Source organism: Gracilinanus agilis, chromosome 2, assembly GCF_016433145.1.
Source record: "Gracilinanus agilis isolate LMUSP501 chromosome 2, AgileGrace, whole genome shotgun sequence".
NCBI lineage: Eukaryota > Metazoa > Chordata > Mammalia > Didelphimorphia > Didelphidae > Gracilinanus > Gracilinanus agilis.
The window spans coordinates 155,487,064-155,504,299 of NC_058131.1; the positions used below are offsets into that span (position 1 = coordinate 155,487,064).

At 34.9% G+C, this 17,236-nt stretch overlaps 1 protein-coding gene across 3 annotated transcripts in view; it reads left to right on the forward strand.

The window, feature by feature from the left end:
• Positions 1–17,236, forward strand: part of HMBOX1 (homeobox containing 1) — a 257,349-nt gene that overhangs the window by 160,927 nt on the left and 79,186 nt on the right. For all 3 annotated transcript variants that reach the window (XM_044663467.1, XM_044663468.1, XM_044663469.1), the window contains exon 5: positions 777–887. In XM_044663467.1, the coding sequence (XP_044519402.1) occupies positions 777–887 (111 nt within the window). The remainder of the gene's footprint in view (positions 1–776; positions 888–17,236) is intronic.

The following is a 17,236-nucleotide window of genomic DNA, read 5'->3' on the forward strand; positions in this document are numbered from 1 at the left end:
CTCCTCATTTTCTCAGCTAAGAAATACATCCATAGAGCTGCACGGATTTAATCAAAGTTTGCATATATAAAAAATAGTGAAGTCAGATTTTTTTTTAAACTCTTACCTTCTGTTTTAGAATCAATAATAGGTATTGGTTCCAAGGCAGAGGTGAGGTAAGGGCTAAGCAATGGGAATCAAGTGAATTGCCCAGAATCGCACTGCCAAGATGTATCTGAGATCAAATTTGAACCCAGGACCTCTCATCTTTGGCCTAGCTTTCTGTCTACTGAGGTATCTAGCCACTCTACCCCCCAGTCAGATTTGATAATAGAACCTGCAAATGATTTTAAGGCATAAGAGGTGAGGAAGTCATTTTCCATTTATTATAGTATGCCTTTAAAAAGGACCCAAATATTAAGAGGACCTAATAATCTTAGCTAGAGTGTGGTTTTTTTGTTTGTTTGTTTTTGTTCTTTCTTCCCTAGGGAGATATAATAGGAAGAGAACTGGATTTAGAGCAAGAAGGTCCAGATTTAAATTCTGAGTCTCTTTACAATTTCTATAAACTTAAGAAAATTACTTTTAATCTCTTGAGTCTGACTGTAAAATTAGAAGATTGAACTAAATGATATCTAAGATATCTTCTAGATTTGAATTCTCCTTTCCTCTGACCTTTGCATGTGACAGTATGTTTAAACCTGATCATCTCTCATCCACTCACCCAGAACCAACATAATACAACTTAATTTTTTTAAATACAGCATCCAAAAAAGGTTATTTTTTCCCCTATTTAGGTATCAGTCAGAGCCGGATCTCCCATTGGCTGTTGCAGCAGGGGTCAGACTTGAGCGAACAGAAGAAAAGGGCATTTTATCGATGGTACCAGCTTGAGAAGACAAACCCTGGTAAATAATTATCCTTTCAGTATGTTCTTTTCAAACTAATATGTGTGGTTATTTCATGGAATACCTTGTACTAGTTGGTTTCCTAAAAGGTAGCTATATATACTCTTATTTCTATTTCTTTCAAGGTGAGAGAAGTGGGTAGAGATAGAGACAATGAGAGACCTTAAGACTAGAGAGAGAGAATAGAATTAAAATGTTTGATAAAAATTGCATCCAAGTCCATGTACCCTTTAATTCTAATTTCTATGTTTTTCATTCTCTACTTCTTTAATTTTTTAGTATTTTCTACCCACAGTTGTCAGAAAGAATAATTTTAATATTGCTTGGCATTAATGAAAAAAGGTGTTTTTTTCCCCATTTTCATTTATTTGGGAAGGGGGAAAAGTTTAAACTTGTACTTTCCTTGTTGTAGGGAGGTCCTAGGGAAGGGGTTCTCTCTGTGTATGAAGATCAACTACTGTTGCTTGAGGTGCTAAGTCAAATGTCAGGTGACCCAAAATTAGACCCAGATCTTCCTGATTCCAAGTCTAACTTTCAGCTACTCTAGAGGTGTCAAATTTATGGCCTGCACTTCTGAGTGTAGAACCATATTAAAACATAAAATTTAGAAATGTTTAACAAAATAAATGAAAATACAACAGATAATGTTAATTTGTGGGTTTTTTTTAATGTGGCTTGCAGAAATGATTTCTATTTAAGTTTGACACCACTTCACACTGTATTACCTCTCTTTTCTATATACAGAGGTACACAGACTATGAGAGTCCATGATTATTTCTTTTTTAAAAATACATGTTTTGAATAAGAATTTAATTTTGAGGTATTTTGTATTTGTTTTCAACAAATATATTGATATATTCTCTGCTAATAAAAGTCTATGTTTAAGCATCATTTCTACTTGGATATCCAAACAGTTCTGGCTTGATTTATGTAAAGAATTCTGAAGTCTACATTCCAAAAAGACAACTGTTAATTTTACTATATAGTACTGTGCTTGCTCCCAACAAAAAAACTACTAAAAAAATTTAAAATCTTGCAAATGAAAGCAGAAGAAAAGATGGATATGCAGAGTGATTACCACCACCATTTCTGCTGCTCAACCAGGGGCTTGACTTTTGAGGCCTCTGGTGTGGAGAGAGAACTTTGCCTTGTTTCACCCCTTCACCTGTGTGTTTGGCCAGTGATCTGTCATCTTCTGTCTTCTGTCCATCTAGGTCCTGCCTGGGTACTATATGTTTGTCCCCTTGCCCAATCACCACTCCTATCCTTTCTGAGTCCATGTCTGCTCCTCATCTTTTCTTCTTCATAGTCCTGTCCAATCCCCCACATGTTTTTTAATGGTGTGCCAACCCTCTCTCTCCATGGCCTGCTGCTCACTTCCCCCCTTCCTTCCTTCCTTCTCCATGTCTGAGCAAATTTGAATCATGTAAAAATTGTTTTATGTAGAGGTCTTCAGAATGATTGATCTGTTTCGGTAAAGTAACTAACTCTTTACAAAGTGTATTTTTTAACATCTAAAGCAAATGTTATAGTGGTTTTAGTGAAGAGATAGTAGATTGGGAAACTTTTTAAAAGCGTTTTCTATGTCTAGAGGTAGCTATAAATTAATTTTCTCCTGAACTAATCATCTTATTCTGCCCTTACCATTAGTACAAAGCATACTTAAAATGCATGAAAGGAATCAAGAAGCATTACTCCCAACCCCCCAGTTACATGGATGCCTTTTGGTTTTATATTACATTCATTTTCAGATATTCCTATCTATTCCCCTACTCACCAAATATTCTTTTATATCAAATTTGTTTTTAAAGAAAGCAAAACCAACCAATACATCATTGCATTCATCAATATATGCAGCATTCTTCACCTAATCTTCAAGACGTTATGCATCTTAAAGGAAGACAGGGATTGGAGCTGAAGAGGTTGAGCTTTCCAGGCAGGAGGGGATAGCCAGAGAAAATGCCCAGAGTTGGGATATCGAATCTTGTTCATCGACTAAGCAGGGGACCAGTTTCACTGAATCAAAGAATATGTGGTAGAGTGCGTCATATGTCTCTTGGTGGGATAACCTCCATATATGTTTTACAATTTGTACTTTTCGATGAACTTTCTCTTATTAATTACCGATTTGTTTTGGTAATTATTAAGGTAAACTAAACTAATATTTTTGGATCCATTTTGTATCCTTTAACATTATTGTAGTCATTATTAGTCTCAATTTGTTTCTTTATTGATTCTGGAAGGTTTTCTAAATATAGCATCAAGTAACCTACCAGTAGGCATGATTTTGCTTCTTCTTTGTCAATGGTTACACATTTAATGTTCTCTTGTTTTATTGTTAAAGGTAGTAATGAGGCGGTTCAGTAGAAAAGTGTTGAATTTAAAATAAAAGGACTTGGTTACAAGTTCTACCTCTTTGCCATACTATTGATGTAACTTTAGCATCTATTAAATGAAAAAATCGACTATATATACTGTGACGTCTTCCAGCTCTAAATCTATGATTCTAAGAATTGAGGAGAATGGGCATTCCTGCTTTACCTCTATTTGTACTTGAAAAGCTTCAAATGTTTCTCTACTGTATGCAATATTTGTGATTGGTTTTAAATATATGCTTTTGACCACATTAACTATCTCTTACATGCATAAGCTATTTAGAATTTTTATGAACTGATGCTATATTTGTTAATTTTTTCCCACATTTACTGAAATAATTAACAAACAGGTTACTCATTTGCCATGCAGAGAGTTGCTGGCCAAAGGCACCACCAGTTCAAAATAGATATTCATTTGTAAAATTACACAAAGAATTATGAGCATAATAAATAAATCTTCATAAAGAGAAGCAATAGAAGATAAAAGCAGTTTAAAGAAAAATTGCTTAGAGATATAAGCAAAAAAAAAAAAGATATTACCAAAAAAAAGAAATTATAGACAATGAAGTAATAAAAAATTTTATAGCAAGTTTCTCTGATAAAGGCCTTATTTCTCAACACTATAGGGAATTGAATCAGATTTACAAAAATAAGAGCCATTCCCCTGACTGATAAACAATCCAAAGAAAACAAATAGGCAGTTCAGAAGAAGAAATCAAAGCTATCTATAATCCTTTGAAAAAATACTCAAATACTATTGATTAGAGAAAAGCAAATTAAAACAACTCTGAAGTAAGTGCTACTTCCCACCTATTAGAAATGACAGATGCTGGAAGGTATAAGAGAAAATAGGTACATTAATGACTTTGTTGGCAGAGTAGCGAACTGATCCTAATCTTTATGAAAAGAATCTGCAACTATATGTTTAAAGGGCTATAAAATGGCATATCCTTTAATTGATTCATCAAAATCACTGCAAGGTCTATACAACAGAGAACAAAGAAAAAGAAAAGACCTAGCTGTACAAACAAATAATAGCTCTTTTTGTGGTTGTAAAGAACTGGAAATTGAGGACAGGTTCATCTACTGGTGAATGGCTGAACAAGTTGTGGACATATGATTACAATGGAGTACTATTGTGCTATAAGAAATGATGAGTAGGTAGTTTCAGAAAAAATGTGGCAAAACTTATATGAAAAGTGAGAAGAACCAAGAGGTCATTGTATGCAGTAATAGCAGTGTTGTGAAGATAACTGTGAAAGACTTGACTACTCTGATAAATACAGTGATCCAAGACAATTCCAAAGGATTCATGATTTAAAAAACAAAAACAAAAAAAAACTCTCCACCTCGAGAGAAAGAATTTATAAACTTTGGGTATATTTTCTTGTCTCACTTTTTTTTTTTTTTTGCCTTTTTTTTTTCTGTGATATAGCTATATGGAAATAAATTTGGCATGATTTCCCATGTATAATTGATTTCATGGTGTTTGCTTTCTCAGTGGATAAGGGAAACTTACTTTGTAACTCAAAATTTAAAAAGAAAAGAATGTTAAAAATAAAAATTAACCCTAGTCAAAAAGTTATCCTCTAAAGCAATCACTTTGGCATTTCCTCTAAGATCTTAGGCTCTGATAGGTGAGTTTTTAAAATTTTATTATTACTAATATTACTTGGAAAGGGGCTAGAACCCTACTTCCCAGATATTTTTAATCAATCCTTTTCTTCCACCCCATGAATTTCCAGCTTTACCTCCCCTGTATATTTTGTCTATCGTATTAGAATATAAGTTCCTTTAGATAAAGTAATGTCTGCATTGCTCAGTAAATGCTTGTTCAGTCATTCAGGAAGAAAATGGGTGCAATGATCTGAATTCAGTATGGGTAATGAGGTGTTTTCTATTATTTCCCTAACTATCTTGGGTTCCATTTTCCTATTAATCGTTTTTGGCCAATTCTTTCCAGTTCAAAGGTTATTTTCTTTGGCAAACACTTGAGTATTTCTGTCTTTTCTCTAGGCTTCTATTAGTGTCCTACTGTCTGCTCTCTGTAGTCCTTCTTTGATTCTCCTCTTTCTCCCCTATATATTATGCTCAAGGCTGATAGGTCTGGTTTAGTTATTCCATTCCACTTATCACCTTTTCTATTTTTGAAACAGAATTATGTAATTATGAAGATTAATTTATATAATACTTTGAGATATGATATTGCTAGGACTCCATTATTCATTTTTCCCTATATGATTTTCTCTTGAAATTCTTGAACATTGGGGGCAGTTGGGTAGCTCAGTGGATTGACAGCCATGCCTAGAGATGGGAGGTCTTAGGTTCAAATCTGGCCTCAGACTTTCCTTCCTGGCTGTGTGACAAGTCACTTAACCCCCATTGCCTACCCCTTACCACTCTTTGGTATTAATTCTAAGATGGAAGGTAGATGTTTAAAAAAAAAGGAAGGAAAAGAAATTCTTTGAACTTTGTTTCTTGAAATGAAATATATGGTTATTTTTGTCTATACCTATAAAAGAACCCCTTGATAGTTTGGTATATAGCTGAATATATAGATTTAGGCCATAGAAACACATATTATATTGATAAATCCTATTTATGAATAATGAATGTCTTTCTTATTACTTAAAATTAACTTTATTTTGATGAAGTATTTTATAATTTTAAATATGTAGTTCTTATTTGTGCCTTGGCAGATTAACGCCTAGATATCATATATATTTTTTTATCATTTGGGAAAGGAAGTAGAAAAAGATAAAGTATATCCAATTTCGAAAATAGGGAACCCATTTGGAAAAAAGCATATAACTTTTTTCTTATTATCTCAGTTAAAAAATAAGAATATTAAAAAATAATTTTGAAAATGAACATATTATAATCCAATTCATGAATAATTTATTTTACATCAGATTTATCAACAATGGTATGATTCAAATTTACATCATCTCTTTTTTTAATGACCCGTGCATTTCATAATTAGAAGAAAAAAAGCTTGGACCTGAAGAATAGGAATTACAATAAGGTAGATTTTATTTTAGCACAATAGGGAAAACTTTCTAGTAATATAGTTGTTGCAAAGCTTAGCATAGTGCTTGTCATATAGTAGGCATTTGATAAATGTTATTTTGACTTACTTTATTTAACATTTGTCTTTGAGTCTTTCCTTAGAAGAAAAGTTCCTTAAGTCAGAAAAATTGAATTTTTTTTATAAGGGGAAGATAGAGAAAGGGAAGGTCAGTAATCATTGTCCGAAAAACAATATAAAGAATGACTAATAGAAAATTATAATAATCAACCTTAATTCCAGAGAACAGATAAGAAAAGTACCTTCGTTTATTAAAGTTGTGTTTGCACATTCTAAAATACCCTTTAAAGAATTAGGTAAAACTTAAGTAATTGTAGAGATTTTCAGTGTTTGTGGTTTGATCTTGCCAATAAGATAAAAGTAGTTAGTAGGGACTAGCCAAGGTAGCCAAGTGAAGCCAGGATATTCGCCAAGGTCTACTAGTAGACCTTCTATATAACAACCTTGGAAATGTACAAAATACATTTGAATGAGAAAGCCAAGAAAATGTCACAGTAAGTCATTTTTTCTAGGTCAGGGAGACCTGGGAAGACTGAAGGAGAGATCTGTGTACTCTGGAGTGGGAGCTGGCTGGGAATACAGTTCAATAGAAGCAGTACTTGGCTATGGTGGTAGTATCAGGAGCAGCCTAGCACCCAGAGATGATTAAGAACATTGGTCAGAAAGAAATCCTTTTATTAATACAAAAAGCAGAAATGAATGCCTTCTGGAAGTTCTTGTCACTTTGGGACATGATTCATATTTGAAGAGCTCAGAGAACAGCTGTAAGGAATCAGGGCACCTTCCTGAGTAAAGACTAGGAAGACAGTGACTATACTTCTCCCCAAGTCATACTACTTTGGAAGCATTGAAAACTTAAGAGGCCCACACTGAGCTATGAAAGCAGCAGAAGGATATAAAAGATCATGTCAGATATCACTTCATGTCCAGAAGTAAGCAAAGCCCAATTCTGAGAAAATCTAAAGTAAGAAATAGGCTGGAAAAGTGAATGAAAAACAGGGGGAGCAGAAACCTGATCATAAAAATCTTTTATAGTGACAACGTTGATCAAGACAAACTCAGAACTGAAGTCAGCTTCAAGGAAAGTCTCAAACAAAAATGCAGATTGGACATAACCAACAAAAATTACTGGAAGAACTAAAGAAAGATTTTTAAAGAGCAAAAAAATAAAATAAGATAAAAGTGGTAGAGGAAAAATTTGGAAAAGAAATGAAAACTGTATGAGAAAATAATTCCTTAAAATTTAAGATTCATCAGGTGGAAACTAATGATTCATGAGATATCAAGAAACAATAAAACAAAATCAAAAGCCTGTGGGGGGAAAAGTGAAAGAAAATGTAAAATGTCTCATAGGTAAAACAACTGACCTGGAAAATAAATCATGGAGAAATATGTAAGAATTATCAGTCTTTGTGAAAGTGAATCAAAAAAAGTGCCTAGATATCATATTTCAGGAATTATAATGGAAAACTGTCCAGATATATTAGAACCAAAGAGCAAAGAAGAAATTAAAAGAATCCACCAATCATCTTCTGAAAGAAGTTTCAAGATGAAAACTCCCTAGAATATTATAGCAAAAATCCAGGTCTCCCCAGATAAAAGTAGAAAATACTGGCATTAGCCAGAAATAGACAATTCAAATATTATGCAGCTATAATCAGAATCACACAAGTTTCAAAAGTTAGCATTATATAGGAGTAGAGGACTTAAAATATGGTATTCCAGAAGACAAAGGAATGAAGATTACAACCAAGAATAACCTCAACAAAACTGACTATAATATTTTGAAGTGAACAGAAATATTTAATGAAATAGAGAACTTTCAAGGATTCTGGATATAAAGATAAGAACTGAATAGAAAATTTAACATTCAAGCAGAAGACTCAAGAGAAGCATAAAAAAGTAAACATGAATGAGAAATCATGAAAGACTTAAGTTAACTGTTTATATTCTTATATGCAAAGACAATACATATAACTCTTTAACAACTATATTATTACCAGGGAATTTAGGAGTGTACTTAAACTGTAATATAGGATTTTTAACCTTGCCATGGTGGCTTAGGGCAAACCTGTCAGTTGCCCTGGATGGAATGTTGAAGATGGTGTGAACCACAACTGCCAGTGAACCAAGGATATAAAAAGCCCTGGAGACCCAGGGCTGGGTTCTCTTTTTCCCGACTACTCACTTACCCCTTACCACCACCACCACCCCCCTTGGGCCCTGGGTGGCGGGAGTGTGGAACGTGGGAGCTAGGCCTAGGTTAGTGTAGGGTTTTAGGATCTATCTTCTAGAGCAGCTCTATAATATAATTATCATCACTGGCAAGATTTAGTCCAAGAAACAACTTTATTCATCAAACAGAGACCACATCACTCTGGCTCAGGGCTGCTTGCCCTGGGTTAGCAAAGACCATCCAATCAGGATCTCTGCCAACTTAAGTCAGATAATCTTCCACCATCAGATCACAGTATTTCCTGACCCTCTTTCCTCTGCCTTGTTCTTTTTGTTATCAATAAACACCTTAGCTTTGACCAGAGAATTCTGTAGTTATTTGCCTACCATCACAGGCCAAGGAGAACAGGCAACAGGAAGGGTTTCTGAGCAGTTTGGGCTGGAACAAACTCCATTGCTGAGGGGCAGGAAGTTCAACACCCACTTCCTGCCAGCCTGCCATTAACCAGTAGGGAGCTGCTTCCTCAGCAGGGAGGGGCCGGTTACTTGTTTTCTTAAAGGAGCCTGGTGGCAAGTAGGGAGGTTTCTCTGGACACTCAGTTACCGGGTTTGGATCCTTGTTACAGTTACAAACAAGTTACAAGTCCAGCCCCAGTGCAGTTCATTCCATCCTTACAACCAGCACCATCCTCCTGCTAGCCTTATTATCAGCTTGAGGCCCCTGTGACCCACTTATTAATTACAAAACATGGGTATGAATAGATTGTGTTTAGATGATCTCAAAAAAAGATAGGAAGAATGAGAGAATTATGAAGTAATGTGGGAAATTATCTTACAGAGACTTGCAAGGAAATGTTTATAATATAGTGTGATGTCTCGAAGTGCTAGTTCCCCTTCATTCTTATATCTTTTCATCATTTCCCTTGATATTCTACATCTTTTGTTTTTCCAAGTGAAATTTGTTATTCTCAAATTTTGAAAAGTATCTTCTTCGTGATTTGATTATTATGTAAATGGGCCATGTTTTCATTATTTTATATTGGCACAACCTAGCCATGAGTTTTGAATATTCATCTGACTACATAAAATTTTATTTAGATAGTTCAGTGATGGGCAGACTTTTTAATGAGGAGGCTAAAGGAAAGGAAATGCTCATCGTTGGTCTTGTTTTTAAGGAAACTCTTTCAAAGTTTCATTGTATTGTAGCCTATTCATTGTATTAGTCAGGTTAGGAATAATGTCCCTCAGCTGATAGAACATTTGGGCCTCCCCCTCCATCTGGCCTGCAAGCCATAGTTTGCCCATTATTGAGTTTGTTGAAGAATGCTTTGTAATTAGATCTACACAGGTGTTTTGTGTGCTTTTGGGAGTTGATTTGAGGGGGATGCTTTCAATAACCAAATTCACCTGGAAAAAAATCTAATGGTCCAGAACTTCAAGGGAAGCAATCAGAAAAACTATAAAAGTTGGGACATAGCATTACCAGAACCTAAACTATAGTATAGAGCAGTGATGGGCAAACTACTGCCTGGGGGCCAGATGTGGGCAGCCTAAAATGTTCTATCCTGCTGCAGGACATTATTCCTAATCTGACAAATCAACCAGGGAAAGCCAGTGAAATGGGTAACTTCAAGATGTGGGTTCTTTGTGGCTTAGAGGAGACAGGAAGTACAATCAAACTGGGTTTATTGGTATTAAATGAGGGAAGTGGAAGAGAGGGGTTTTCTATACTATGGAATAGCCCTAATGATTTAACTAAACTAAGCTAAACCTCTAACTAGAATAAGAGGGGCTGGAGAGGTGGGCTTCTCAAACTGCACTGGTTCACAGTGCTCCAAGATGATCATAGATGTCACAGGAACCAGTCCAATATACAGCCAGTCAATCCAAAACCACTCTAGGGAGTAAGGTAGATAATAAATCTGCTGTCCACCAACAGATAACCGAGACCTTTCCTTAACCTAGGCCACGATAGTTGCTTGAAATATCTTCTCAGTGAAATCCAAATCCCACTCTATCTGCTCCTTGAATACCTGGCAAAGCTGGACCACACAGCCAATACCTTCTCTTTTCAGCTTGGCCAAACCACCCACTCCTTTTGTCAAACCTCAGCTTCTTTCCATTATTGAACTCTCAGGTCTTTAGAGACAGCCTGACAGCCTGGGTGCTAATTTCCTACTTTCCTCATTAAATAGGTATCAAGGGATAATGTTTGTAAAACCCAGTGGAACTGTTTGTAGGCTCTGGGAGGGAGGAGGGAAAGAAAATTAATCATGGAAACATGGGAAAATATTTAAAAATTAAAATTAAAAATTAATTAATTTTTTTAAAAAAAGAACTTGATTCAGGTCCTGTCTCTGACACATATACAAACTTTGTCTCTAGACAGGGGACCTAATTTATGCTCCAGACAACTTCGTAAGACTTTATATCACAGAGTTGGTACAACTGCATTGTTTAAAGAAATTTTACTCATCAGGAAGGACTCTAAATCAGTTAAATAATAAATCCATTTCTTCACAAATATATTCTGCTCATACACCCAAAACTGAAGGATTCATTATTATAGCTATTCATTTCTTCTTACATTAAATAAATCTTGGGTATCCCTTATTTGGAAATTTGGATTTACCAAGAAACTTCAACCAAAGTGAAATGTACCAAGTCTAGAAGACAAAAATTTTTTGAGGTTCTGGAATTTCTATAGTTCTTAATAGAAAATTTGTTGCCTTATGCTATCTTCAACTCCTATTGTGTTGAAAATGGAAAATATAGCATCAGCAGGAAAGCATTTTTATCTTTTATGTTAAATGTATTCATGGCCTTAAAAAATCGTCATTTTTCTATCTGTTCTCTCCAACTTTATTGTGTACCTACCTTTTTACAATGGACTGTGTTTAGTGCTATATGAATAAAAAATACATAAACACCTTTGTTCTCACATAGTCTTCAAATTTATAAAGGCGAATAAAATATATAGATATTTCTAATACCTAGTAAACTATAAATAATGTAAAAAAAAAAGTAAGATGATAGGAATTCAGATAACGGATAGAGCTTCCATTTATGACATTTGGGAAAGACTTTGTGAAAGGAGCATGGTATTTGAAATCAAGTTTGAGGGGTAGTTAAGTTTTTGATGAATAGAATTGTTGAAAAAGAAGGCTGCTAAACAAAGATCTCTGGGAAATTTTGGAAAGACTGAGGAGGTAAATTTGAGTGGGACACAGAGAAAATGAGTGATAAATCTGGAGAGGGAGATTGGAATTCAAATATTAACATTCTACAACTTATCACCCTTTGATAACCTTTTTCTCTCTTAGCTTGTAGTGTTTCCGTGTTTTTCCAAGACTTGAAATAGCTTATATTAGAAGCATGGAAGCATTTCATATCCTTAGAGTATTTGTAAAAATGAGCTTTTACTATTTTTGGAACAGGTGTTTAAAATACCTGAAGCTTCTCTATGTTTAGTAGATAGAATGTGGAAATGAGAAAGAGAATAAGCCAAGCATGAGCCTTCTTAGACTTGTTTCTCACACAGTACATCTCTTCTATTTATTCTCCCTTATTAATACTTATCAAAGATTCAAGAAAGTAGCCTGATGATAGAGGAAGCAAATAAGTTTGAGATAAAATCTGAAGGAGAAAGAATTAGATTTTCTTTACTGTTTGGTTGTTGCTATAGGAACAAAACCCTCCAAACTGTTAATTCTGTCTGTGCTGGTTCTGGGTATAACAACATCCTTTACCTGTAAATCTAAATGAGATTAATGGCCTGAGTTTATCAAATAATACAGTTTGGAAGAAAAGGTTCTCCTGAGTTAAGAGGTAATAGCAATGGACTCTTTGCTTTATAGTTGATTTAGGATCTATTATATCATTTTGGTGTGGGGCCTACAAATCCTAGCAATTGAGTCTCTTGGCTGTCGTCTGTGGATTTGAGAAAACTGAGTAAGTGCGATTAGAGGAAAGGAGGGACCCAAAAGAAATGTAATCTGTTTATCTTGCCATTTTTTTCCCTCTTTCTGATCTCACAATTTAGGCTTTTTAGCTTCTGCCACTTTCTGAACCTTGTAGTCAAAGTTTGCTATGGTACTGTATGCAACTTAAAAATAAAGATAGTTTGATATGGAAAGGGTGTGAGCTGTGATCTCAAAAAGACCAGGTGTTTATACTGAGTTGAAACACAGGTTGAGATTAAGCATATTATGTCATTCACTCCAACCTCAAGTCTTCTCTGTTCTCACATATGGGTTTGTTCAGCCTTGTTCTTCCTCAGTAATCAAACTAAGTCTATGATATATTATCTATGACATGGGGCTTTATAAGACTGACAAGTTAAGGCTCTCTCGGCACTGAAAGGTCATTGGAGAAGGCAACAATTTGAACAAATGAAGGAAAGTTTATTTATATTCATTATAATTTTCATACCCTCTTTCTCAGCAATGCTTAGGACAACTACCCTACCCATGCCATTGATCTGGGTAAAATCTAGAACTAAATTATTTTCAGTAAACTTGTTTTGGAATTGTATATGTGACTCCAGGGACTCATCAATTCAATATTTTCAATTTAAAAAAAAGGAAATTGGGCCCAGGGATCTTGAGTAATGTACAAGTCACATATTTGGGAAGCATCAGAGGTAGGATTTAAAACCAGATCCTTTGACTCCTGAGCCTTTGTTCTTTCTACCATACCACTGAAATTTTCCCTATTTTCTATGCTATGACTCTCTCAAGGACAAAAAAAATCCCACTTTTGCCAACTAGCCTATTAACATTGAATTATTCTAAACCTATTTCCCCAAGTAATATCTTGGAATTTAAGTAGAAGGGAATTTACTATCTGGATTATCTACAGAAGGTCCCTGGGGCCTTTTTTTTTTTTTTTAAATAAATAGTGTGGAAGATTTGAATTCAAATTTGGTCTCCGATATTTACTACTAGTATAATCCTGGGCACATCACGTAATTTCTGTTTGCCTCAGTTTCCTCAACTGTGAAAAGACTTTGTCATGAGGATTAAATGAGATAATATTTGTGAAGTACTTGGCACAGTGCCTGGCACCTAGTAAACACTATATAAATATCACTTTATTTCACCTTTGTTTTAGCCAAATGCTTAGAAAACACTTTATCATAATCTAAATTCATAGATGCAGAAGTTACCCAGGTAATATAACAATAATATTTTCCCTCTAAATTACCTAAATATTAGTTGATATTAACTCCAAGCACTTACTTTTGGGGAGGAATATAACATTCAAATGTAAGTAGTACATAAAATAATATAAATTAATGTTCACATTTTCTATTTTATTATGAATGACTATCACTAGCAATAATTCAGTGTTCAAAGGACAACAAAAAAGATTGTATAAGACTCCCAATGTATATATTAAATTTAACAAAATAGTAATGAGTTCTATTTGTTTCCCTTTGTGCATTTCTTTTTGTTGTTTTTTTCATATTAATAACTGGGGAATCAGGAAGGAACTGATACAAGAGATAGCAGAATCAAACCCCAAAAAGAGAAAGAGAACTGAGGAAACTGCCCTGTTCAAAGTATCAGCTTCATGCAAAATTACTTAGCTAATCCTAAAACAATAATTCCAAAACATTTTTTGTTGAAGAACTTTTTGTCATTTAAATTATAGATTTTTTTCTTTTGTTCTCTTGTCTAGTGATCTCATATCAAGATTTAAAGAGACTGGTAAAAAGATCCTTTATTTATAAGTGTGATATAGTAAAGAAAGCAAGCATTGCCAGTTAAATCAGAGGAATAGTATACAAAATCTTCCTCTTATACTTACTACTTAACCTGAATCAAATTACTAAAGTTCCTGGACCTTTTTTTTCTTTTTTAAAATGAGAGAATTTAACTAAATGATCTCTGAGTTCAACCACTCAGCTAACTAGTATTTATTAAGCCATACATGGATTTAATTACCATCTCAGTGCTGATGATTCTCTAATTTACCTTTCCTACTCCAACCTCTCAATGACCTCTAGTCTTTAGACAGCTTGAATTGCATGTCCAGTAAATTTCTTAAACTAAATATGTCCAAAACATAACTGTATTTCCTAGGCTTTCCACTCCCCCTTCTCTTATTACTAGAAAAGGACAATGCCATCTTTTCAGTCCCATAGAGTTAGAACCTAGTAGTTATCCTTAACTCCTCACTCCAATTTGTTGCAAAGTCCTGTAAATTTCACCTTGTAACATCTCTCAAACTTAACCCTTTTTCCCTTCCACCACTCTAGGTCAGGTCCCTATATTACCTCACACACACACAGACTATTGTAGCAACATGTTAGTGGGATTGGCTGCTTCATCCTGCCTCCTCTAGTCTATCCTCGATTCAACCACCAAAGTGATTTTCTCTTTCTTTTTCTTTTTTTTTCAAACCCCTACCTTCCATTGTAGAACCGGTAAGGGATAGGCAATGGGGGTTAAGTGATTTTCCATCCACTGAGCCACCCAGCTGCCCCCCAGAGTGATTTTCTTCAAAGTAAGTTATGGGGGGCAGCTGAGTAGCTCAGTGGAGTGAGAGTCAGGCCTAGAGACAGGAGGTCCTAGGTTCAAACCCAGCCTCAGCCACTTCCCAGTTGTGTGACCCTGGGCAAGTCACTTGACCCCCCCATTGCTCACCCTTACCAATCTTCCACCTATGAGACAATACACCAAAGTACAAGGGTTTCAAAACAAAACAAAACAAAACAAAACAAAACAAAACAAAGTAAGTTATGACCTTGTCACTCCACTACTCAATAAACCCTGGTGGCTCCCTATCACCTTCAGAATCAAATTCAAAATTCTCTGACATTCATAGGTCTTTCATAACCAAGCCCTCTCCTCCTTTTCCAATCTTCTTACATCTTTTTCCCTCCCATGAACTCTTTGTTCCAGAGAGGAGACACTCCATTTTTAATCTCTGAGCATTTTCTCTGGTTGTGCAACATGCCTGAAATGTTCTCCCTCCTCTTTGCTGGCTTCCCTTCAGGCCTAACAAAAATCCAGTCTTTTTCAGGTAATCTTTGCTGAAATCTTGGATATTTGTGAAATTCATAGCCCCAAACCTCTGACCTTTTTCCTCTAACCCTGATGAAAAGATCAATCAATCACCAGCATTTATTAAATGCCTACTATATGTCATGTACTTTGCTAAGCATTGGTCATACAAAGACAAAAGTGAAACAATTTCCACTGCTGTCCTCAAGGAACCTTCATTCTAATGGAGGATCTAACATATACATATAAATAGGCACAATATATATACTAAAGCATCCAACTATTACCAGCCTGCTAATTATGTTCAAACCTAAGTTTCTTGCTTTGATCTATAAATTCAAGCTCCTTGAAGGCAAGAACTATCTTCCTTTTTTTTTTTTTTTTTCCTTTGTATCTCCCATACCTAGTATATAGCATGTGTCTAATCAAAATGTGTTATACTGCACTGGATTGGTTTACTCACAGATTACTCTAAGCTCTAATCCCAGATTTAATTGTCTAAAAGATTTTCATTTAGACATTTTACTGTCAATTTGAACCCAATATATCTGTTAGATTTAAATAAATTTCTTTAGAAATAACTTCTTTCAGCTTTCTTATATCTTTTGACTTTTCGAATTGGCAGAAATTGAAATCTCTGAAATTCATCTTTGACTTTCTTTCCCTCACCATCTCCCATATATAATCTACCTTGCATCATATACCCCTAGTTTCAGTTTCTTCTAACTCTCAGCCACTATTGCTTAAGTTTTAAGAACCCTGCTCCTTTTCCTCAAGAAACTGTTACCACCCTTCTATAACCTTTATTAGCCCTAAATCTAATGTGGTTTGTTCCTCTGAGTTCTCTCTCCCTTAAAATTTATTGTCTGCTATCAATCTAGTGCCAGAATTAATCCATTTAATGTAAACTAGGTCTTAATGATTAAAATTCATCTCCCCTCCAATCCATTTTACAAACCACCAGCAAGTTTCTTCTCCCAAGATAAACCAACTTAATCATGTCACTTGCTCAAGAACTTCCAATGGCTCCTCATTGTCTTCAGACTCACAGGTCCTAAGAAATTTTGTCATGGAGGGGTATGATAGATCAAAGAAATCCTAGGAGTAGAAGGGAGGGAGGAATTCCTGACAATTTGTTCCCCCGCTACTGATTGTCATAGCCAAAAATATCTCCAAAACTGTTACTTTACCCTCAAAAATAACTCATGATAATTCATAGGAGCTTTGTCAGCCTCCATAGTAATGAAGCACTAAATTGAGATATATTTAAAGTTTCCAAAGAATTTAATGTATGTTGTCTGATTTGTTAAATGATAAGTCATAATCACACATACAATTTGCAAAATGCTTCACATAGCCTTCATACTACATACACACTTTCATTTTATTCTTAGAACCCTACATTGGACTGCATGTTTAAGGTTCTTTGTAGAGAGAATATTGACAGAAGAAAATAATTCTGAGAAACATTATGAAAGTTGGGAACCCTATCTAGTCCTGTTCTTTACTATCTTAGATAGAGAAAGGATTAGAATTGAATCCAAGTTCTCTGGGTTCCCTCACTGGTGTAGGACTAGAATATTAATTATCCTAATGCTTCATTGTACTCTAAAGTAGATCAATACTGTGTGTTGGTTCTAAATTAGAAGAGTAGTAAGGGCTAGACAATAGGGATTAAGTTATTTGCCCAAAGGTCACACA